This window comes from Malania oleifera, chromosome 4, assembly GCF_029873635.1.
Source record: "Malania oleifera isolate guangnan ecotype guangnan chromosome 4, ASM2987363v1, whole genome shotgun sequence".
Classification (NCBI taxonomy): domain Eukaryota; kingdom Viridiplantae; phylum Streptophyta; class Magnoliopsida; order Santalales; family Ximeniaceae; genus Malania; species Malania oleifera.
The window spans coordinates 16,968,972-16,993,112 of NC_080420.1; the positions used below are offsets into that span (position 1 = coordinate 16,968,972).

Genomic DNA, 24,141 nt, shown 5'->3' on the forward strand with positions numbered 1-24,141 from the left:
TGGTATGCCTTGTATAATACTATCCATATCTTCCCAAAATTGTCTCTTAAGATTTTTTGCTAAGCCAATTTGAGGAGCATAAGCACTAATGATATTTATTATCTCTTGTCCTAATACCATTTTGATTTTTATAATTCTATCCCTTACTCTAGTTACATCCACAACGCTATCTTTTAAGTTTTTGTCTATAATAATGTCTACTCCATTCTTATGTTTTTCTTTTCCAGTGTACCAAAGTTTAAAACCTGATTTATCGATTTCTCTAGCTTTCTCCCCCACCCACTTAGTTTCTTGAAGGCAAATTATATTAATTCTTCTTCTAATCATTGTATCCACAATTTCCATGCTTTTACCCGTAAGTGTCCCTATATTCCAAGTTGCTAATCTAATCCTTGTTTCATTGGATGTATACTTTTGTTAATTAGTTGAAGGCTATAATAAGGACTAAAGGCTATAATCAAGTATATGGTGTAGATTGGAAAATACATTTTCACCTGTGGCTTATTTTCATTGGCCATTACACTAGTTAGATGTTAAAACTGCCTTCCTACATGGTAACCTATAAGAGGAAGTTTACATGGTAACCTCCTGGGTGGCTTGTTGTTTACAGGGACTTAGAATTGTTCTAAAGACGTCATTATATGCCATGAAACAATCTTCTTGCATGTGATTTGGGATACTTAGGGTGGTTATGATTGAATTTGGCCTTCGGTGATGTGTGGGAGATCATTCTTAACATGGAAAACTTTTCCTGACCATTTTTGTGGATGATAATGTAATTGCAAAATAAAGCAGTTCTTGGAGACAGTTCCCAAATAAAGATTTGAGATCATTGAAGCTGGGAATTGAGGCGGCCAGATCTTGTTCAGGAATTGTTTTGTCATAAAGAAATATGTTCTTGATCAGTTGGCTGAGACAAGTCTGTTGGGATCCAAACCTATTGATGCTCCTATGGATCCTAACAATAAAAAATTAATGCCAAATGGGCGTGAATTGTTAGCTGAACCTTGACAACATCACAGACTAGTTGGCAAGTTGGATCATCTTACAGGCTAGATATTTCTTTTGTAAATTGTAACTATTGTTAGTTTTTGGACTCTTGGAACTGGACATCAGGATGCTGCCTGTATTTTGACATATTTCAAAGGTGCACTTGGTAGAGGTCTTCTATACCAGGATATGGTCATAATCTCATTCAGCCATTCAGGTATATTTAGATGCAGACTAGGCATGGTCTTGAATTGGCAGAAGATCCACAACTGGATATTAATTGTTTGTTGGTGGAAACCTGGTTGGAAGAGTAAGAAAAAAATTTTAGTTGCAAGATCAAGGGCAGAATTGGAGTACAGAGACATGACTCCATCCTACCACCTGTGAATGGATTTTGTGGAAGAATATTCTGGAAGAACGATTTAAACATTCCCAGCCTGTGGAGTTGACGTGTGATAATTACTAGCATATTGAAGTTGATTATCAATTTCTTTAGAAAGCTTTTGCAAAAGCTTATCAAGACCACTCATGCAATAAATTAGATAATTTGTTTACCAAGTCTTTGGGGGTGCCTGTGTTGTAATTTATTCGTAACAAGCTAGGAGCATGATCTATATATATATATATATATATTCTTTTGTGCAATCAATTATATACACATATTTCATATATTGTAAGTACATTGGGAGACCTAATCTTATTGGAGGTTCCCCAGTTATCACAAATCTCTTTCCTATTCTTTATTTTCTTCAACAGTTTCTTTTGAGTTATCATCAAATTTTATCTGAAGCATGCTGTTGATGGGGTGAAATTCCAGCAATATATTTTCCCTAAATCCTTGCATTGCTTTGCAGGATATTTGCTGGGTACAATAAGTGTATTAGAGTATTTGATATACATCGCCCTGGTCGAGAATTCGAACAGCATGCAACTCTTAAAGGAAATAAAGAAGGACAATCAGGTACCAGTTTGTAGTTTGGACACAAAAAGGTGTAATGAACTATTGAAGTTTATGTTGCTAGAATGGCATAGATATTGCACACACCTTTAGGGTATTGTATAGAGTGTTGAGTTTTTCTGATGCTTGTTTCTGCATTTTGGAGTGTTCTAAAGTTGTCAAGATAATTGCGTCATGTATTGTAACCATGAAGGAATTAGGAACCAAATTTCTACTTAGACAATCCTCCTTTTTTTTTTTTTTTTTTATTGCTCAAAATTTGTCAATGAGCGCCCTTTCTCTCTCTCCCTTGGGGTAAAGTATGCATTAGTTGTTCTATTCAAGTTCTCTTTTCTTGCTGCTTGGGTGTTTCTAGAGAGGCGGCATTCTGTTTGCACGGCATCTTATTTTGTGAAAATCCTAGGAGCTGCGTTAATTAATGAGACTGTCACCAAATGAATAATATTAGTTCTGGCACACACAAAGAAGGCCAATTCTGTCAATGCAGTTGGTCTAAGATTCACCCATTAAACTAAATGATCATTTTACACCTCTGGCATTTAATCAATAACAATATTTTAGATGAACAGTTTAATTGTCGAACTTTTTCCTGGCTAGAAGTACTTTTATCGTAAAACTAAAATTGTACGGATGATTATTTTCATGATCCAAGCCCAAACCACCATTCTTTTTTTGCTTTGTCAAGCTTAACACTTGCACCATCCTGCTTGATTTCATGTAATGATCCTTGAAGCATTACACTACAAGAATCCTATGCTCAAAATGTTAATTTTTTCATAAAAGAATTAGATATATTAGTTTCTATGTTTTTTATGAAAATAGACTGAAACTCAGAATTTATAAAATACTTTGAACCAAATGATTGGAATTACGTACAATTTAGGGAAAATATGAGGAGGCTGCAAAGCTCATTATCCTAATGATGTAGAATTCATAAGTTGCACATAAGTAGTAGTTATAATTGGAAGGCTATAGTTTCCATGTCAGTCAATTAAAATTTATGCTTATGTAGGCTATGCAATGTATTAGTAGTTTGATTTATTCAAATCCGCACTCCATTTTAAATAGCCATAGGCCTCTTTTCTTTTTGTTTGCTTTCTTTGCGCACTATTGACTTCTTTTTTGTCCTTACTCTTGTCTTGACGGTGGCCCAACTTCAAGCAAATTGCACAATAATAGAATAGTCAGTGATCATGATTGCACTTAAGTGAGACCTGACAGCTCGTTGTTTCTAATCCAATCTAACTCAACCAGCTTTCTGTTATTTAATATATTTCCTCAAGTTGCCACTTTCCATCTCAGCCTTCTCATTTCAACTATGCTCATTTTGTAACTTCAATTTTTTCTGTTTTGTGGATGATTTAGCTTGAGATAAATGCTCAGACTTCTCATGACTCGTTATATGCCTCCTGATTTGATTTGGGACAGGATCATATTTTTTGCATCACTATGGATTTTCTCTTCCAGTTTTGGGTGTTTGGCTTCTCTGATCTCAAACATGATTGGTTGGCAGTGTTTGTTTGATCTTTTGTATTTATTTTTTAAAATTTTTTTTGTTTCTTCTAATGTTTTTGGTATTGTTTAAGAGGATTTTTTTTGTCCCCTTTATATTCTTCCTTTTAACAAAATTTTCTTTCTTTGTTTGACTATTAATATTCCATATCTTAATTAATTTGCACATTAAATTTTTTTTTTTTTTTTGTGTATAATTTTGCATCAATATGAAATGTATAACCATTCAAGTGTCCCTCTTCTTTAGAAGCACACCACTTTCAGTTTGCAGGCAATGTTTTTTCCTCAATATGTCCTTTCTAATGGATGACTAAACCATATGGGGTATCCATGAGTCCATTTTGGAGCATTACCTCAACTTTTTATCTAACCTGAATAAATTTGCACCTTTCCTGTCTTAGTCATCCAATTGATCCTTTGCTACTAAAATTGAATCGTAAATGTCCATGACTACATTTCATTTCCTTCTGCTTTGCTTTTACATGCTACTTTTTTTTTTTAATTGTTTTATAAGATGGTGGATCTAAGATGTGTTCTGTGTATATTGATGATTAGATGATCTTCAGAGTGCTCAAGATTCTCTTCGTTTCTATGCCCCCCACCCCCCACACACAGATAGACCAATACCTTTATGATTCTATTGGAGATCTTAGAAGTCTTTTGTTAACTCATATTAGAATTGGAACAAAATTTAATGTGCAATATCTTATGTCAACTCGGAAAGGTTTAGGGACAGAAAAAGAATCTTGCTTGACCATCATACTCATCCAAGCGCATTTCAATAATAATTCAATATTCTTTGTAAGAAATAACGTATAACTTAATTCAAGCGTCCAAGTAACACTGCAGTGGTGGGCTTTTAGAATGTGATATCCTTTTTTGATGATAAAAGATGCTGGGAGGCTCCACTCTTACAATATTATGCTGCATATACTCTAGCTCAACTGTGTTTAGCTTTATAAATGATTGAACTCATGTTATGATTGGGTTTTTCTAGAGCCTAGGGGACATCAGTGCTTGGGATTACCATGTTGGATGTCTCGGGTTTAAAACCTAGGAAGGATGAGAAGGGTTCTAGAATGGGAGATGGGCTATCTCCTGTTGCAGCTTAGGCTTGGGCCTCCAATGAACTCAAGGGAAAAAAGCAGCTTCTGGCATATGCCTTATTTGGATGAATATGCTCTTTGAATCCATAGCTGTGATATAAAAAATAAGGTTCCTTAAGGTTTTAAACTTTGATTTCGACTATAATTTCACTCCAAAATTATGGAAATTTCTAAGAAAATTTCAATTTTGACTCGATACTCATTTTGATTTTTAAAAAATAATGGAAATTTGTAATAAGGCATGAAATTTTTTATGAAACATTAGAAATTGTTAATAGATATAATAATGCATGATTTATTAATAATATTTTGTAAATAAAATGCGAAAATGGAAGGAGAAAATGGTCATGGCGACTTTGTATTCTTGTTGGAGCAAAATCCTCGTGTTAATCAATGGATAACAGTTTCCATATTGACTGCTTGTTGGTTTGCTGAGGGCCTTTTACCAGTTTTTGTTCTTTTGGAGAGGTTTTATCGCAGCAAATATTTGATAATTGTTGGTATTGGGTGATGCTTCGGTTGATTACAAACAGTAAGGTCTTGGAGATTGGGTGGAGTCTTAGGGAAGAGATCATTCCATCTTTGTATCTAGGGTGTTGGAGGATCTTCTAAGACGAGATTTTGTGGAGGCATTGGGTTGATCCACTGAAAGGCAAGATTTGCATGTAGATTTTGGTGTTTTGCCAAAGCAAAAGGAGGACCTTGATGGAACAAGGTGGTAAAAGGTGTTGCTTAGCCACCACTCATGAAAACTAGGGATTTTTGTGTTTATTTTGGTAATACAGTGTTCGTATGGGGGAAGTATTAGGTTGCTGGAGTTGTTGAGGGGCGGCAACTAGGGTTTCCAAGGGCCTCATCATTGGGAAAAGATTGCTCAGCCTTAGGCTCGAAGTTGAGGTCTTTTGGAGTGGGCCAAACTTTTATCTTTTATTTTAGTTTGGGCTAACTTCTAAAATCTTTTATTGAGGCCCATATTTAGATGAGGACAAGGTTTTGCAAAGTCTTTTTTAAGGCTTTGCACAGTTCGCTCTAGTATGAGTTGGGGGCTGGCCCATTTAAGGAGGGAAAAAAAGGGGAACATTCTCACAAACTAGATTTGGAATAGAGGGGTCATTATGTCTTGCCAATGGAGTTGTTGAGCAGGTTGAAAAAGGAGCTTTCATGGTTCAACTACTTCGACTTCTTAGGCGCCAACTTTCTCTCCAAAGGAATTCTACAAACTCATTTGAGTTCGAGAGGGGGGAGAGATCAACACCCTTCCAAGGCTATTAGAATCCCGAGCATATGGGGGTGCCCTTGATGCTGAGGTGTGGTGAAAGTATCCATGGCGAATATGTGCTTGAATGGTGATGCTAAGCTGGGGTGGCATACCAAGTAATGATGAGATACAAAATGGACGGTGTGTAATTGATAATTGGGCAGACTTGAAGAGAGAGTTTGTCGCCCAATTCTTTGTTCAACACAAACTACGACACACTGGTACAGTGAGAGATAAAGTGAGACAATTCTTTGCTTTGATGTTGGATATTCGGGATGTGTTAGAAAACAAGATGTTTTATTTCCTCGAGGAATTGAAACTGTGGGCAATGGCCGAACTTCATCCACAAAGAGTGCAAGACTTGCCTATTGCACAAGCTACTATGGAACACTTAACTGACAATGCTAGAGAGAGTTCCACTTTGTCCGAGGAGAGTGGCATGTTGGTTGGAAATAATGGAAAGTCTTTCAATAGGGACAAAACCTAAAGTGGGGGATTCAACATCAAGGCATCAACTTCAAAGGAAGCTTCGTCATCCCAATCATTTAACACAATTGGCGGTAGGGGTAAGTTGACATTCTTTTTATGTCAAGACCCTCAAAAAAGTTTCTGATTGGTCTCACAAGTCATCACTCAATGCCTTGCAAACTTCAATTGTGGAAGGCACAAGGACAAGATAAGGATACGGAGGAAACCTTGAGGATGGGTGCAATGCGATTATTTAATGTATTGCAGAAGTAGACAAAAGAACAAAAAATTGCCTAAGTTAAAGGTTTAATGTTTGTGGATTTGGGGAAGAGCACCCGTGCTGTGGTGGATACAGGGGCTACCCATAATTTTGTCTCACAAGGGGAAGTGCGAAGACTGAACTTAAACTTAGAGAGGGACCCATGATACATGAAAGTAGTTTAACTCCACAACCTAACCTATGGGAGTAGCTAAGAAAGTGAATATGAAGCTTGGATAGTGGGCAGGGCATGCTAATTTCACAGTTGTGCCGATGGATGATTTGAAAGTAATACTTGGGATGGAATTCTTTAGGAGAATAAGGCGGTTTTGATGTCGTTTGCTCGTTCCAGTTGTTTGATGGGAGATCACCCTTGCATGGTGCAAGTTGTTTAAAGAAAGAGAACAACATGAAGCTCATCTTAGCCATGCAACTCAAGAAAGGGTTGTGAAAGAGTGAGCAATCATATCTTGCCATGTTGGTGGTAGGCAAGAGCAGGAACTACTGCCATCCAATATGTTTTGGATGAATAAAAAGTTGTGATGCCGAATAAGTTACTGCACAACTTGCCTCCCCGATGAGGTGTGGGGCGTGAGATTGAGTTTCTAAGGGTGAAACCTTATGCTAAAGGCTATATCGATGAATGCCTCCAGAGTTAATAGAATTAAGGAAGCAACTTTGGAAAAAAGATTATATAAGTCCTTCCAAAGCACTGTTTGAAGCATTGTTGTTGTTTCTGAGGAAAGATAATGGAAGCACGTGGATGTATGTTGACTACCATTCACTTAACAAGGTGATTGTGCGCAACTAGCATCTAAAGCACATGGATGCGTGTTGACTACTGTACACTTGACAAGGTGAGTGTGCAACAAGTACCCCATTCCGTTGATTGTTGATTTGTTGGATCAACTAAGTGATGCCAAGTACTTTACCAAACTTGACTTGCGGTCAGGCTACTATAAGGTGACTTTAACAAATGGTGATGAGTCGAAGACTACTTGCATAACCTAGTAGAAGGCATATGAATTCTTGGTGATAACTTTTGAGTTGGCGAATGTGTCAACAACTTTTTGCACACTAATGAATTAAGTTTTTCATGACTACCTCGACAAGCTGTCTTGGTATACTTGGATGACTTAGTTGTCTATAGTTTCACTCTGGAGGAACATGAAGAGCAATTCATAGAGGGTGTTTGATAGGCTGAAGGAGAATAGCCTTTATGTGAAGAAAGAGAAGTGCTCTTTTGCTCAAAGGAGCATCAAATTCCTTCTCTTGAACAAGGTTGTATTCAAAGGGATATGGAGAAGGTGAGAGCCATGGTTTTTAAACTCGGGGCAGACTAGCCGATTTGACTAGGTGGGACAAGAACCGACCACAATTTTGGTTTAGGTGATGCCACAAATTGGTTATGGTATGAATTGGAATCATCCAGGCATAATTTGGATGACTCGGTGTAACTTGGCCAAACTTGGTGTGTTAGACAGTTCGAATTAGATGCTCACTAAAAAGGGGAAAAATATAGCTTGCAAATGTGCAAGGTGTAGGGGTTGAGCCTTTGACCTCCTAGGAGGAGTACACTGCTAGTGAACCAAATATCAATTTGCCCTTTTATATTTAACATATAATATATTTAGTCATTGTATTTCACTTATAAATATGCTCACAAGCATTGAATACAAGTGAATGCATATAAGTATATATAGTAATTTAATTAAATTTAAACTTTTTTTCCTTAAATAAATTCTCAATTGGAATCAAACCCCCTTATTCTTATTTAATTTTTTTGTAAGTTAATCAAACCTTAAACTTTTTTACAATTTATAATTTTTTAATAATTGAATCAAATTCCTTCTCATTATTATTAAATATGTGCTAGAATTTTATTAATCATCATCATCATCATCATTATATATATATATATAATAATTATATTACCGGTTTGACACACCAGTTCGACTAACTTGATGGCTTCACCGAGTTGGTCACTAGTCCAAGTTTTATAATTATAGTGAGAGCAATTCAAGATTGGAAGATCCCAACATTAGTTAATTAGCTCCTTTCTTGGACTCGCCAACTACTATTTTAAGTTCATGGAGGTGTACTTGAGAAATGCCTTGTTGAAAAAACTGTTGAAGAAAAATCATAGGGGGGAATTGGATGGAGGAGTGTTGCGGAGCCTTTGAAAACTAGAAGGAAGCCATGATGCATGACATCATATTTGCTCATTTAGACATCATGAAGCCGTTTGAAATATAGACAAATGCATCATACTATGCCTTTGGTGGAGTCTAGTTATGGGATAGGCATCTTGTTGCGTATAAGAGCCATAAGCTTAGTGAAGCTGAGTGGAACTACACATCTCAAGAGAAGGAGATGCTAGCGTTGATACATTGTTTACGCGCATGGTGATGTTCTGTTTTAAAAGAGCTTAACAACCAACAAGAGCCCTTTTGAGCTTGTAAAGAGCCCTTTTGAGCTTGTAATAGGCTAGCAGCTTTTGTTACCTCTCACAGTTGATAGGCCATATGGAGGAAAGAGTCTAAGAGTGTACTTCGCTAAATAATGGGACACAACGTGGAGAGCACTCGAACTTATCTAGAGAAAGTTTCCAAGCGGATGAAAAAGTGGGCAGATTAAGGAGGAATCAAATCATAGCGATGTTGAGATAGGAGAGTACTTCGCAAATATGAATGACCAATTCCCATCTTGGCCCAAGTCGTGAAGGTGTTTTACAGAAATGATCTCCTGCTTGGATGAAGGTGCATCCTGTGTTTCACATTAGCTTCCTCAAGTCATTCATCGTTGACATTGATGATCCAAGCAGGAGTCAGTCAACTAGAGCATTGTTGAAGACGTCGCAACCTGACTAATGAGATATTGTAGTCATCCTTGCAAATAGAGAGTTCACATCATCAAGGAAGAAGTAGCATGAGTTCTTTGTGAATTGGGAAGGCCTCGAAGATGAAGCAATTGGCTCGATATTAGCGGAAGACATGGAGCCATTTGCGGACAGAGTTCAAGAGTACATAGCGTCAAAGTCTACGAGGACATTGACTGCATAAGTGGTGGAGAATATCACAAGCCAAGCTTGTTTAGGGCAATATGCTTGCTTGTGACGACTTGTCTTCTGTGCATGGGATGGGTAACCATATTGTAAATAATAGTGTAGGCTTTATTCTTCAAGTAGGATGATCTCTTAGTCAAAAGTGGGAGTATGACTCCTCAAATGGTTTAATGTTTCCTAGTGTTAGAGTTAGAATGACATAGAAAGCAATTTAGGGTAGGGTGAATGTTCATTAGTTAGTGTAAGACTTAATAGATTTTGTAAACATATATAGCCTACTTGCCTCCTTCACTAAATACAAATTGCCTACAGAGGTGTGAATAATAAATTGCATTGCTTTATAATTTACCACTTGACTCTTGTCTGCTTACATGCTTGTTTATTGCTTCCTTTTAAATTTTTATTTTATGGTTGTAATTTGTTCATTTGGTGAAACCACGGTATAATTTTGACTAACTAGTTAAGAAAAAAGTACTGTAACTAGTGCCACACGACTCATCACAAGGTGTGAAGTGTTTGGCTTGTGACACCATACCTTTGCCTGAAGTACCTAGTTGGCATACAAGGCTCACCCTTCCTTTTTAAAATTTACTCCTTTAGCAGCCTATGTGAATTTTTGGAAATTCTTCTTCACATTTTAACATTGCCCCAAATTGTTAAAAAAAAAAAAAGGTGTTCTATTTTTTGCAAAACTGGTTGGGTTGAATTTAAAACTAAATTTTTTTTTAGACACATTAATTCCATTTTCAAGCCAAAATCATCATAATTATACCACTATGACATTTGTCATTACCACAAAACATTATGCTCCACTTATAACCAACAAATATGACATCAAACTAATGTTGCCTACGACGTGGAATATTATGGTTCGTGGAATGGGAATGGGAATGGGAATGAGGTCATGTTTTGGCACATGGTCTAAAATGTACAGCATTAGTGGTGTACTTATATAGATATATTGTTGAACGAGATAAGTAAAGAACTGTGATGGAATTATAATGTGATAATTTTCTACTTTAATTAATAAAAAAATATATTATGTGAAAAAGATTGAGATAAAATTTAGGATTATAATATTTAGCATATTGGAATGAAAATATACCACATTTCGGAATGTTTGTGCCAATGCATGGTTCGCTAAGGTCTTAGCAATTTCTGGTAACTATGCATCAAACAAACGATACACGTAAATCCCGTGCATACAATCTAACAAAACTTAACTTTGTTTATTTTTTTTCATAACTCCTAGGTCTCTCCATTTCTTTCATTTCCCTAAGTACCCATAAATATTAGGAAAAACTGAGCTACACTAGCTAAATACACTTTTCGATAAATTCCTTACCTTCTCAATTATTTTAAAAATGTATGAACAAAGTATTTAAGAGAAGTCATGTATGCACCTTCCTAAGAAATAGAACATCTAAGTGGTTAGGTAAAGAAAACACATAAATATAATGTAAAATAAATGAGCATGCATCTTCTAATCCAAAACGATGTCCAATTGAACCAGCGTAACTATCAAGATTCGAGCATAACCAATCATGCAGGTGCACAAGAGAAAGTTGGTATCTTAGGTAGTTTGTAATTCAGCTTCAATATTTCATATCATCACATTGTTTGTTCTTCTTCTTTTTCTTCTTCAATCCCCTCTTGAAAGTCAATCTGAACTACTCCTGCCCCTTAGGACCCGGAATGTCCTTGCTTGTTAGCATCTACAAAAATAAATAGGGGTGCCTACTGCCACTCTAAACCTTCAGCAATTTCTTCTTCTTCTTACTTGGGTTTTTCTCTCTAACCTTCTTTACTGAATCTATCTTTGATCATTCAGAAGCTCCTCAATGCTAAAACTACCATCAGTATTTATTTGAAAAACTTTTCTCACCTGCATGTCAGAATTAATTAGAATATCGTCAAGAAAATTCCTCATTTCAAGCCCTGCCTTACCACCACTCTCGCCGCTTGGGGCCTAGCACGTCCTTGCTCACTAGCATCTAGTTTGGTGAACTTTTTTACATTAGAATTTTCCTTTTGTTTTCTTTTTTTGTAGGAGGATACCTAGTCGTCAATTTCATGTGCTCTTCTTTTTGCCTTTATAATTTTTCTTCTTTTGTCCCAAGAGGGCCTCAAGTTATTTGTTTCTCTATTGTTTATTGACGTACAAATTCCCCTTGAAAATTTTTACTTGTAGGTAATGTCGATGTTATTTGATACCCTCTAGCTTTTTATCGTATGCAGGTATTATATCTGCCCTAGCCTTTTGCCCAACTCGAACTGGGATGCTTGCAACGGGTTCCTACAGCCAGACTACAGCAATATATAGGGAAGATAACATGGAGCTCTTGTACGTCTTACATGGCCAAGAAGGTGGGATTACGCATGTAAGTCAGCAATTATGGTCATCAATTGGTTGTAATTTTAATATCAGTGGCTAATGCTTTTGTGTGAAATATTCTTCTTCCAGGTCCAGTTCTCAAAAGATGGCAACTATTTATATACTGGAGGCCGAAAGGTAAAAATTTGTGCATATTCCTCGATTGTATCCAAATTATTTTTGTAATGAAGTCATTGTTATGTGTGGGCTGTTCCCATATATTATTTATGCCTTTCAACAGCAGATTTAAGATTGGCTAGATGGTCACATACCAGAAATAGTCTCTGGTCATACAAAATCCAAATAATCTCTATATTATTTAAAGTATGGTTTTATCCTACATTGGCTGCCCTTGAAGTTTAAGTGCATTAATGATCTTTATTTGTTTGGTGCTGGGAGAGTAGATTTTGGACTGGAGAGTTTCCCCTGCACTGGTAGTAGAAGAGAGTCAATTGTTTGATACATGAAAGATTTTCATTATCACACAATTGAAGGGATTGTTTGATATCTCTGTACTGATATTGGACAAGGTTGGACACAGATCTTGTGTTTGACAGGTCTCTGACTTGCTAAGAATTGAGGGTAAAGAGTGTCGTTATGCCATTGCCTTGAAATGATAGGGAGAGGATTAATGATGACGGTGATTTTGTCTTGGCAGGTCATCTGATTAGTGCTCTTTGTCTCCTCTTAGCTGGCTGATCCTGGAGATTCTTTTAAGCTCTAGTTACCAACTAAGTAGTAATCTTAGTGAGGCTAGATCTAGAGGAGTTTTAGATTTATGATGGCACAACTTTATGTGTTTCATGGGGAATAAGCACATCCATCAGGTCTCAAAATGAGGGTTGATCCCTAATTGTTTTGGAGTTAGGCTATGCTGATTGTGTGGAATAATGATATTTCTTGGCATAATGAGTGTGGCATAATGATATTATTTGTACACCGGGCTGCCCTTTTTTTATTTTTTCATTTTTAGGGTGGTGGGTTGCTAATAATATTAAGAGGTTGCTTGAATGTTTATAGAGGAATTTTTTAACCTACTCCCTTCTTTTATTCAAGGCAATGCCATCCAATGTTGTAAACCAGAAAACAAACTAGCAAGGAGATTGGATCAGTTTGAACGATTCACAAGAAATCGGTTATATCAATATAGCCATAAAAGGAACGAAGCATGGGCATGTTTTCACTCAGTCCAAATACTGTATTTAATACAAAGTTTTTCATCACATCTCTTCCTTGTATCCCTTCTAATCTTTTACAATATAATAATTCTGTCATGTGTTTTCACATTTAGTGAGGAGGCATCTTATCACTGGGGCTGCCAATAACATTGTTCCTATTGGTTTCATACTCTCTCATCAAATTCTTTCAAGAATGCATGTGTGCTTTTACACATTGTCCAAACATTGTACCTATTCATTTCACACCATTACAGTGCATCCATTTGTTGTATCATTTCAAGTCTGATATAATATAATAGTTCTAGCAGGTGCTTTCATATTGGTTGAAGGGGCATCTTTTCAGTTTGGTTGACACTGAGGTGGAGAGGCATCCTTTCAAGGTACTTTCATTGCTTTGATACCTGAAAAAAATAGGTCCAGAAGGGTGAAGGATCTGGTGTAGTCTCTATAAGGTGTAAACAAAGTTTCTCTTGAAAAGGATTAGAGAGGTGTTTGGGGATACAGTATCTTTGGCTCAATATGCTTTCATCAAAGATAGACAGATCTTAGATGCTGTTTTGGTAGCAAATGAGGTGGTTGAGGATTTAAGTTGGATTTTGAGAAGGCCTATTGATGCAGGGGCAGCATCAAGGATCTGCAGCCATGAGATTAGAAGAAATTGAAGAGAGGAAGGGGAAGAGAGGAGAGAGGAGATACAAGGGGGAAAATCGCATTCACTTCAATTCAAATTCATTAACTGCCTACAACATGGCTTTCAAACACTATTTATAAGAAAGCTTCTTCACATGAAATTACACATATACCCTTAAAACTACATTACATTACAAACGTACCCTTAGAGTATGCAAAATATACATATACTGTATTATTCAAACTAAACACATAATAAACTACTAACTAAATCCACAATTTCTTGACCCAATTCTTCTTAATTTTTCTCCAACAAGGATTTCCCAAGGTCTTACTTCTTGCCTTACATCACCTATGATATGGTTAATGGGGTTTTCTGCTGAGCGTGCTTAAGAGAAAGAGGTTTAGGAATCTTTGGTGTAAGTGGATAAGAGGGTGCCTCAGCTCTGCTAGTTTGTTTGTGATTGTGTTAATGGTTAACCTAGGAACTGATTTGGTATTTTGAGGGTGTTGAGACAAGGGGACCCATTACCTCCTTTTTTGTTTACTTCGGCAGTGAATGTTTTCAGTAGGTTGGTTTCCCGTGCGCAGGATTTGGGGGTTATCAACAGTCTTTCTTAGGTAGGGAGGACGTGGAGGTGTCAAATCTTCATTTCGCGGATGGCGCCATTTTTTCCTTGAGAATGATGTTGTGAAATTTGAAGGATTCTTATATTTCTTAGAATTTTTGTGAAAATTTTGGAGTTGAAAATCAATTTTTCTAAGAGTGTATCAATCTGTGTACTAGGGTTTTAGAGACTTTTAGATCGTTAGCAGGTTGTGAATCCCTTTCTTGGCTGTTGTCGTATCTTGGTCTTCCTCTTTAGGGGGTAATCCTCTATCTTTTGTGTTTTAGGACCCCATGATTGAGAGTGGGCAAAACATTAGAGGGATAGAAGAAGGCTTATCTTTCACTAGGGAGTACACTCTTATTAGTGCTTCCCTTGCGAAAATTCCCATCTATTTTTTATCCCTTTCCAAATTACCTTCTAGGGTGGCTAGGAAGTTGGAGAAGATTATTAGAGATTTTTTTGTGGTCTAGTACTAGGAAGAATAGGAGGGATCAGCTAGTAAGTTGGGATGCTGTTAGGAGGTCAAGCCTGAGGGGTGTCTTCGACTGGGTAATGAGGTTTCTAAAAACATCTCCTTAATTGGGAAATGGTTATGGAGGTTTCCCTTAGAACCTAATACTTTATGTCTTCAAGTAATAAAGAGTAAATATGGAATGCACAGGAATGGGTGGATTCCAAATGAAGTGAGAATGTTATTAATGCAAGTCCTTGGAAGTTTGATACACAGGTTGCTTGTTTTTCTTTCTCTCCACACGATTCAAAGCAGGATTGTGGATAAAATTCATTTCTGGGAGGTTACTTGGGCTGGTGAGTTTTTGTTGGTGCCGCATTAGTTTAGACTTTCCTTAGTTCGTGAGGCAACAATTTCAGTTTTTGTTTCTTGTTTGGGGCTGGGGGGGGGGGGGCGCTCTTAATATTTCCACTTTGTTTAGTAGTCTCAATGAAAGAGAGGTTGATGAGTTAACTTGTTTGCTGTGTGTGTTGGATTCTTTCTCGCCAATTTTGTAAGGTTACACAAGGCTTTGGATTGGGGAAGTGGATCTTTCTCTTCAAAGTCTTTATTCTCTAATCTTACTGAATTGACAAATCCTAGTCTTTTCCTTCTAAACAAGGTTGTTTGGAAAGCAAAGGCTCCGTTTAAAGTCCATGCTTCCATATGGACTCTAATTCTCGATAAGATCAATGCGTATGATGTGTTATAGATAAGAAGGCCATACAAAGCGCTTTCTCCAGACATTTGCATGCTGTGCAGTGGGTCTCATTTAACTTCTTGCCATTTATTTCTTCATTGTAAGGTTGCAAGATACATGTGGAACGATCTTTGAAGAGGTTTGGGTGGCTCTGGAATCTATTTTGATTTTTTGATGGTGAGGATTTTGGGTTTCAGGAAGAGTAAAACATGGAGTTTTTGGTTCTGTGCAGTTTTTACAGTGATGTGGGTGCTTTGGCTCAAAAGTAATGCTAGAACTTTCAGAATTAAGAAGACCTCTCCATCTTTGCTTTGGGAGAAAGCTATTTTTTATGTCTTTTTTTTTTGGGCATGTTCGATTGGGTTTTTTGAGGGTCTAATGCTGTTAGATATCCAAAAAAGATTGGAAGGCAGCTTTAATGTAATTGTGTTATTAGTCTGTTAGTTCTCTGATTTTACTAAGAGGATTTCTTATCCTCCTTCCATTGTAGTTATTTCTTTCATTAATAGATTCGTTTTGTTATAAAAAAAAATATATAGATAAACAATTTGTTGATGCATTTAACAATAATGATCATGATAGTGTGATTTTAGTGATGGGCTTGATTAAGTCATTGATGATTGTCCTTGTGATACCAATGAGACAAATGGTCTCTTGGATGCTGGCATCTAAGATTTAAGGTAGCTTTATAGTTTAGCTTTTGTTTGCTAAGAACTTTTTGAAAAAGAAAAGTGGATGTTCATGTTGTATGGTTGTTTGTTGACTGATTAATGTTAAAAAATGTTTTTTTTTGGTAAGTAATTGTTTCATTTTCATTATAATCTGGTTTGATATAAGTTAGGAATGCAACAATTTGAACACTTCATCTTTTCTTCTTCTCGTAATTTTTCGAGTCTTCAACATTAGTAGCCAATTTCATAGGTTTAGATCATAGAAATTTATGAAAAATCAACATAAAAATGCATTTCTCATATTTATTTATCTTTAGTAGAATATTTCAATCCTTGACCCGATTCTACAATCCAATCCTGCAAACCATCATGGCAATCCTACATAGAATCCTGATTTTAATGACCTTGTTCTAGACAGGATAAAAATGTCCAATTGCTTTTCCATTCCTCCATTTTCTTGGCTACAGAACAGGGTATTTCTGTTTTACTTTAATAAACTTCGTATTTTATAATTGTTTCTTATTTTATGTCAATATATAATTCAGAGTATGTTTACTTTATATTGCGCACTTGACAAATTTTTATCTGCAACTTTTTGAAGGACCCATATATATTGTGCTGGGATGTACGCAACACTGTTGACATTGTGTACAAGTAAGTATTAATTTTTTAGTGGTTACTTCATACATAGATTCATGAATCAGTTTTTATTTATCAGAAAGGGTGGTGGTTTATGCTAAATTCTTACTCTCATGAGGTTCCGGGGATGATAGGCGTTTGAATCCTGATGGGTGATGCTTTGATTAGGTTTGGCTGATGACTGTTTATCTCAGGCCTTGATTCTGCACTATATTTATGATGAGGCATGGCTAAGCTCCCTTGAGGGAGTGCATGCCGCCCATTGGAGCACTTTCCTACCAAAAGTCCTGCCTCATTTAAAATTGAGAACATTAATTCCATTTCGTGTTACCCTTACTTTTCATCTCTTTTTCCATTTAATCCCCCCTTTGTTTTCCATTATGTTCCTTTTTTTCCCCCCCTGCTCTTTCCTATCCATTGGTCTTGCCTCAGTTGGTATCGAAGCCTAACTTCGATCCCTCATCCATCATTTCAGTTGCACCATCTGAACTGTCATCATCATCCCTAGCCATCACTGTGCTCACCCACATTGATCCATCCTCACATACCTTTGTATGTGACCCATTACACCATCTAAACCCCTATCTTTCCCCTTGTCTAGGAGAAAAAAAAAACCCTATCCTTCCCCTCTACCTCCATTAAGAAACCAAAACCCTAATCTCTTTCCCTTTCATTTAATCACTGGATGACTGGAACTGTGGAGCCATTCAATTAAAAGAAAATCGTTGTTTCTTGAAGAGTGAAGTACGAAGCATCAGATAAAAGATTGCTATAGTTGAAATATTTTTTATCGATGAAGACCAACACACCAGTTGACGAAGCCTCTATTGTCAGAGCATCACCATCACGGTGGGTTCTGACTTCAGTTGTCAAACTTTATCATTGGAAATCAGTCTTCCTGGGGCCCTTTATTGCTGAAGAAGAACCATCTCTCAATCAACAAAGCTCTGCGACATTGGAGAAAAACACAAGGTCCGACTCTGCTTCCTTTGTCATCCAAGATGAATATGATTGTAGATAAAGTTGAGGTCTGCTGGAACTTCTGATCTTTTAGGCATCTTGTCGGATATAACGAATGTTGATGGTTGGTCTCTACTGTGATCAGCACTGCAACTGCAGTTACTGATCATTAAACAGCATTTTCTTGTGAAAATCCCTATCCTCTTTGCTTTTTTACCCAAATTATGATAGGGGAATATCCTCTACATATTGCCCAAGCCCAGACTGCATATTTCCTAACTCCTCCTCTCCATGGTGTAGTGGATGAGTTATTTGTTCTTTGTTGTATATTTCTATTGCAGGTTGTTCAGTACTGCAAGAGGTTCATTTTATCTTCCTTCCCAAAATTTTGTTTGCTTAATTTTAATGAGTTACTACCCCACAGTATGCACTTGCATTTAGATGATCATGGATGTAAGAAAATTAGCATACCTCCATGATGATACCCGTTGTAATCTATCAAACAGGTTGTATTTTATCAAGTTCTATCCCACAGTGAACATTTACATTCAGATGACCATGGACATAGGAGAATTAGCATACCTCTGGTCCTCCACAATCATACCCACTGCAATTTGACAAGTTGTATTTTATTGATTTCGAATGTGGGGTATTGCTTGGAGGTAAACAAATATTTTTCATACATTTGCATGATGTTTGGATAAAACTTTTAAAATTGATACTGATGATTGGAATGCCATGATGCTATTTCTAGACGTGCTGTCACTAGGCTAAAATTACATAATAAACCATACATTGCTCCAATGCTCCATGTTGGATTCCTCGAGTAGACAACACTATTTTATATATTACACAATGTTCTTTGGTTCCTACTCGAATGAGTATTTATGCTGGTTGCATTTGGTGTGATGTTTTACAGATGGCTTGTATATTTGTGTTGCTTTCATAACAAAGAGAGGATGATGAGGAAAGAAAGAAATGATTGGAGGAATATATTTTTTTTCATTACTAGGTCTTTTTTAGGAATTTTAAGGCTTCTTTTTTTTTTTTTTTTAATTTCTTTAGGAATGTTGTGTTATTTTTCTTTTTGTTTTCCTTTTATGATTTAGGTTTAATGTTAAAGTTTATGTTAAAGCTTGATATACATTGTTGGCCACAACCTAATAGCTTAAACTTTTAGGTAAAGTGGTAATCTAATATGGTCATAACAAAGAGAGGATGATGAGGGAAGAAAGAAATGATTGGAGGAATATATTTTTTTTCATTACTAGGTCTTTTTTTAGGAATTTTAAGCCTTCTTTTTTTTTAATTTCTTTAGGAATGTTGTGTTATTTTTCTTTTTGTTTTCCTTTTATGATTTAGGTTTAATGTTAAAGTTTATGTTAAAGCTTGATATACATTGTTGGCCACAACCTAATAGCTTAAACTTTTAGGTAAAGTGGTAACCTAATATGGTAGCAGAGCTGGTTACCAGGAGGTCTTGGGTTCTAGTCTTGCTGCCTGCGTTTATGTGTGGTATTTAAAAAAAATTATTGTGTTTCCTATCATGGTTGCTATTTATTGTATGTTTATCTCTCCAAGTTCTGTCGGGCTGCATGTGTAAGGGAGTGTTAAAGCTTGATATACATTGTTGACCCACAACCTAATAGCTTAAGCGTTTAGGTAAAGTGGTAATCTAACAGCCTATATAAAGGCTTTGTCATGTATGTTTTCAAAGAGCTGGCAATATTGAAATTGAGAACTCTAGTTGTGCTTTTGCCTTTTCCAATGAATTTTGCATATTTCATTTAATTTTCTATTAATTACCTTTTCCCCCCTTTTTCTCCTACCTAATGTTATGTAGAACGTAGAATATTCCTGTTCATGTAACAGGAATTGGATCACAGTGCAATGCATGCTCCGAAATGCAATATGATGAAAAGTGTGCTGTGACACTTGTATATTTTGGAGATGTTTCCATATTTCTATATCTAGAAGACATTTTATTTTCTAAAATATTTGACCGAAAATGGAATTCTAACCCAATAATTCTCCACACTTGCTAATTAAAATGCCATTTGGACAATATTGAATTAAAACTACGGATCACCTGATTCAGTGTTCTAAAATGAAATTTCAGTCTGCTTTTAAACACTTCTACTAGGGGTGCTGGTGTTTTCTGGTAACTATGCTCCTGCCAATCAGTCCTGCGTTAGATACACATTTTCTAATGTGCATCTTTATTATGAAAGACAGTCAGCAATAAAAGATACTTGTAATTTGATTTGAAATTTTTTTAAAGCATTATGACATTTTTTTATTATGTTATGATATGGCTTGGATGTTAGAATGTTTCATAATGTACTGAACATGTAAAAATTTCATTAACTCAAAAGTCAAAACCACAAATGAGATTGAGTCCATTAAGGACTTAGATTGGGACATTTTACATTCCTAATGGGAGTAGGGTTCCCTACCTCGTATATATGTAACCCTATGTGTTTTTTCCATTCAAACAATAACAAAAGTCAAAGCCTTTGGTTAATTTGGAGGCCGATCCCTCGAAGTGATCAACCCTATTTTCTCTTTTTATTTTCCATCCTTACAATTTCCCCAATTTCCCTACAATAAAACTCTAGGGTCTTATCATTTAGTATTAGATCCGGCATTCTTGTGGATGTCGTTAACTTGTTGACAAAGGCAAGATCTTGGAATTTGTGATCTTTACTCATACATAATAGCCTTAGAAAATTCAACAAATTCCCAGATGGAAGCTAGGCTGAAGGCTAAACTTTATAGTATGTTCAAGCCTCAATTTGAAGAGATTTAGTCATCCCTCTCTAAACTACTCTGTTCATCTACCTAGAAAGAGAGAAAAATGGTTGCCTTAAGTTTGCTAATCGCAGGGAGTAGCCATATGTGCGTGAAGGAGGTTACCAAAGAGAGCATGATCCTGGTCCTTGTATGAAGGTGGAATTTCCTTGGGTGGGATAGTGATGACCCTACTGGTTTGGTTTCTAGGGACAAAAAATACTTTCGCTTTTACCACACCCCAGAAACATCTAAAGTTGATATTGCTTCTATTAGTCTGGATGGTGATGCTATTCAATGGTCTGACTGGTTTGAAGCTCATCATGGAATGGCTTCATGGGGTGAATTTGTTTATGGATTACTTGTTTGAGTTGGGTCCACAAGATATGAGAATATTGATGGAGAGCTTTCCAAAATACGCCAAACTAGCACTATCTTGGAGTACCATACACAATTTTAGCAGGGCTATCGAATAGAAGTAAAGATTGTTATGAAAACCAACTTATTGGTACTTTTATTGAATGTCTCCTACTTGACATTCGGCGTGAGGTCAAAGTATGTGGCAACAGACTATGATCGTTGTAATTCCTTTGCACTTTTAGAAGAAGAGAAGTTGGGAGAAGAACGACGTCACTTTAGCAAGACCATTATCAAGCAGAATGTTAGCAGACACTCTCACATCATTTGCCCACAGCAATCCTCCTACCAAACTATTGATCGAGAGGAATATAAATAGTGAATGGCAAAGGGTTTGTGCTGGCATTGTGATGAGGACATTGTTGCAAAAAGGACAACTTTGATGATAGAACCAGTGGAGGAGGCAAAAAAGGTTGAGGATGACAGTGCTGATTCAAATTAGGAAGGTATAGGATTTGATGAAAATGATGTATCTATCACTTCTTCAATTCATTCTTTAGCTGGGTATGCTAATTCTTAAACCATGAAAATTAGTGGCTTCCCAAAAACACCAACTTGTCATTATCTTAATTGATAAGGGTAGTACTAATAATTTCATGGATTATAAAATTGCTAAACAACTAGCCTATCCTATGGAACAATGTGAAAAGTTTAATGCGAAGGTTGCAAATGGAAGGACCTTGACATTTTAGAGCAAGTGTCCAAAAGTTAAACTTACTATGCAAAATCATGAGTTTTATATTGATTTCCTTTTGCTACTACTAGAAGACTATGAAGTGGCTTTGGGTATTGATGGTCACGGGCTTTAGGTGATATAACTTGGAATTTTTCTAAACTAGTTATGAAGAACATCATGATAGGTAATAGATTGACTCTTGAAGACAAACATTGTGGTAATGTCACTAATGTTTTAAGCCATTATATGGAGAAGCTTCTTAAAAAGGAAGGACATGGCTTCCTGAGACAAGTTCGAGCACTAGAGGAGTTACAACATCAATTTGTCTGGGATGAAAGGCTAGATATCTTATTTTAGAATTTCTGAGTTGTTTGTGGAGCCCTAGAAATTTCCACCTTAGCGAACGCGTGATCACCATATTTTGTTATTTCTAGGGAATGTCCCTACTAACGCCCATCCTTTCACTATCCTTATTTTCAGAAAGCAGAAATAGAAAAGGTGGTGAAAGGAATGTTAAATTTTGGCATAATTCAATCAAGTGTCAATTCATATTCTTCTCTTGTCTTATTGATGAAGACAAAAGATGATTCTTGGTGGATGTGTGTCCATTATTGAGCACTAAACAAGAGCATTGTGATGGATAAATATCCCATCTCTATTGTGGATGAGTTATTAGATGAGTTGGGAGGTGCCCAACATTTATCCAAACTCGACTTGAGATTTTGACTACTCGACTTTAGATTTAGACTATAGATTGGGTACTTGAGGATGACATTCAGAAGACTGTGTTTGGATTTCACAATGGCCATTATGAGTTCTTGGTTATGCCTTTTGGGTTAACCAATGAGTCTTCCACCTTCTGGAGTCTCATGAATGACATTTTTTTTTTATCTTACCTACGTAAGTTTATTTTCATATTTTTTGATGATATCCTAATATGTAGCTCATATCTTGAAGATCATTTGCCAATGCAAAATTTACTCATCACTCTTCGTGAGCATGATTCGTTTGTCAAGAAATCTAAATGCAATTTTGTTTGATTGTGTGTGAAATACCTTGGGTATATTGCTTCCCAAGAAAGCGTTTCAATTGATCTTTTTAAAATACAAATGGTGATAGACTGGCCTATCCCACAAACGATCAAGATGCTGTGAGAATTTTTGGGATTGACTGGTTACTGCTGCAAGTTGTCAAGGATTATGGAAAGATTAATGCTTCACTGACAGCTCTACTAAAAAAGGATGCATTCAAATAGAGTGAGGAAGCTGAAGCCTTTGTCAAACTTAAGCACGCAGTGTCCACCACACCAATTATTGCCTTGCCAGATTTTAACAAGGTGTTCATCATTGAGTCTGATGCATCAGAAGTTGACAGTGGTGCAGTTTTAGTACAAAACAGACACTCCATTGCTTTTTCTAGTAAGGCTCTTTCTCCATCCCAAACATTAGCATATTTTGTGTATGAAAAAGAGATTTTATCGATTGTGCATGTAGTTATAAAGTGGACACTGTATTTAATTGGCCAGAATTTCCAAATCTGAATTGATCACAAGTGCTTGAAGTTTTTTGGAGCAACTATCTCTTCCATGGAAAACAAAAGTGAGTCATTAAGTTGTTGGGCTATGATTATGTGATTATTTACAAGAAAAGGGCCATGAATGTGATGGCAGATGCACTCTCATAACTTCTTGAGCAAGTTGAACTTGTAGCTATTTCTGTACCTACATGTACTACTCTTAACCAAATCAAAAAGGAATAATTGCAAAATCCAGAGATTAGAGATATTATCTAAAGGCTACTAGAAGAGACAACTTTAGTCCCTTCCTACTTTTGGGACTCTTTAAACTACTATATAAAGAGAGGGTTTTATTAGTGCCTAATTCAACCCACAAGAAAACCATACTGCAAGAATTACATGCATCATTGGTTGGTCACTTTGGACTTCTTAGAACCTATGAGCTTATTTCTCTTGAGTTTTATTGGAAAGAAATGACGGGAGAAATCAACAAGATTGTGTTGGAATGAGATGTTTGTCCACAACATAAGGGTGAAACAATGGCAAGTCTAGGCCTTCTATAGCCTCTTCCTGTTCCAGAAGAAGCTTGGATTGATATCTCTTTATGGATTTCTTTGAGGGATTGCCATCTTCTCATAGTAAATCTACTATTTTTGTTGTTGTAGACTATCTCACAAAATATGCTCATTTTTGTGTTATAATTCACCTTTATATTGCTACAAGTGTTGCTTGTACTTTTGTTGAGAAAGTTGTGAAATTGCATGGAATTTCTGTGTCTATTGTTAGTGATTGTGTCAAAGTCTTTACCTGCAACTTTTGGAAGGAGCTTTTCCATTTGCAAGGAACACATTTAAGTATGAGCACTGCTTATCATC

The 24,141-nt window shown here is 36.3% G+C and overlaps 1 protein-coding gene across 2 annotated transcripts in view; it reads left to right on the top strand.

The window, feature by feature from the left end:
• The window catches only part of LOC131154204 (uncharacterized), a 57,794-nt gene that overhangs the window by 29,885 nt on the left and 3,768 nt on the right, over nt 1–24,141 (top strand). For both annotated transcript variants that reach the window (XM_058106816.1, XM_058106817.1), the window contains exons 7-10: nt 1,845–1,951; nt 11,854–11,996; nt 12,080–12,127; nt 16,871–16,923. In XM_058106816.1, coding sequence (XP_057962799.1) covers nt 1,845–1,951; nt 11,854–11,996; nt 12,080–12,127; nt 16,871–16,923 — 351 coding nt within the window. The remainder of the gene's footprint in view (nt 1–1,844; nt 1,952–11,853; nt 11,997–12,079; nt 12,128–16,870; nt 16,924–24,141) is intronic.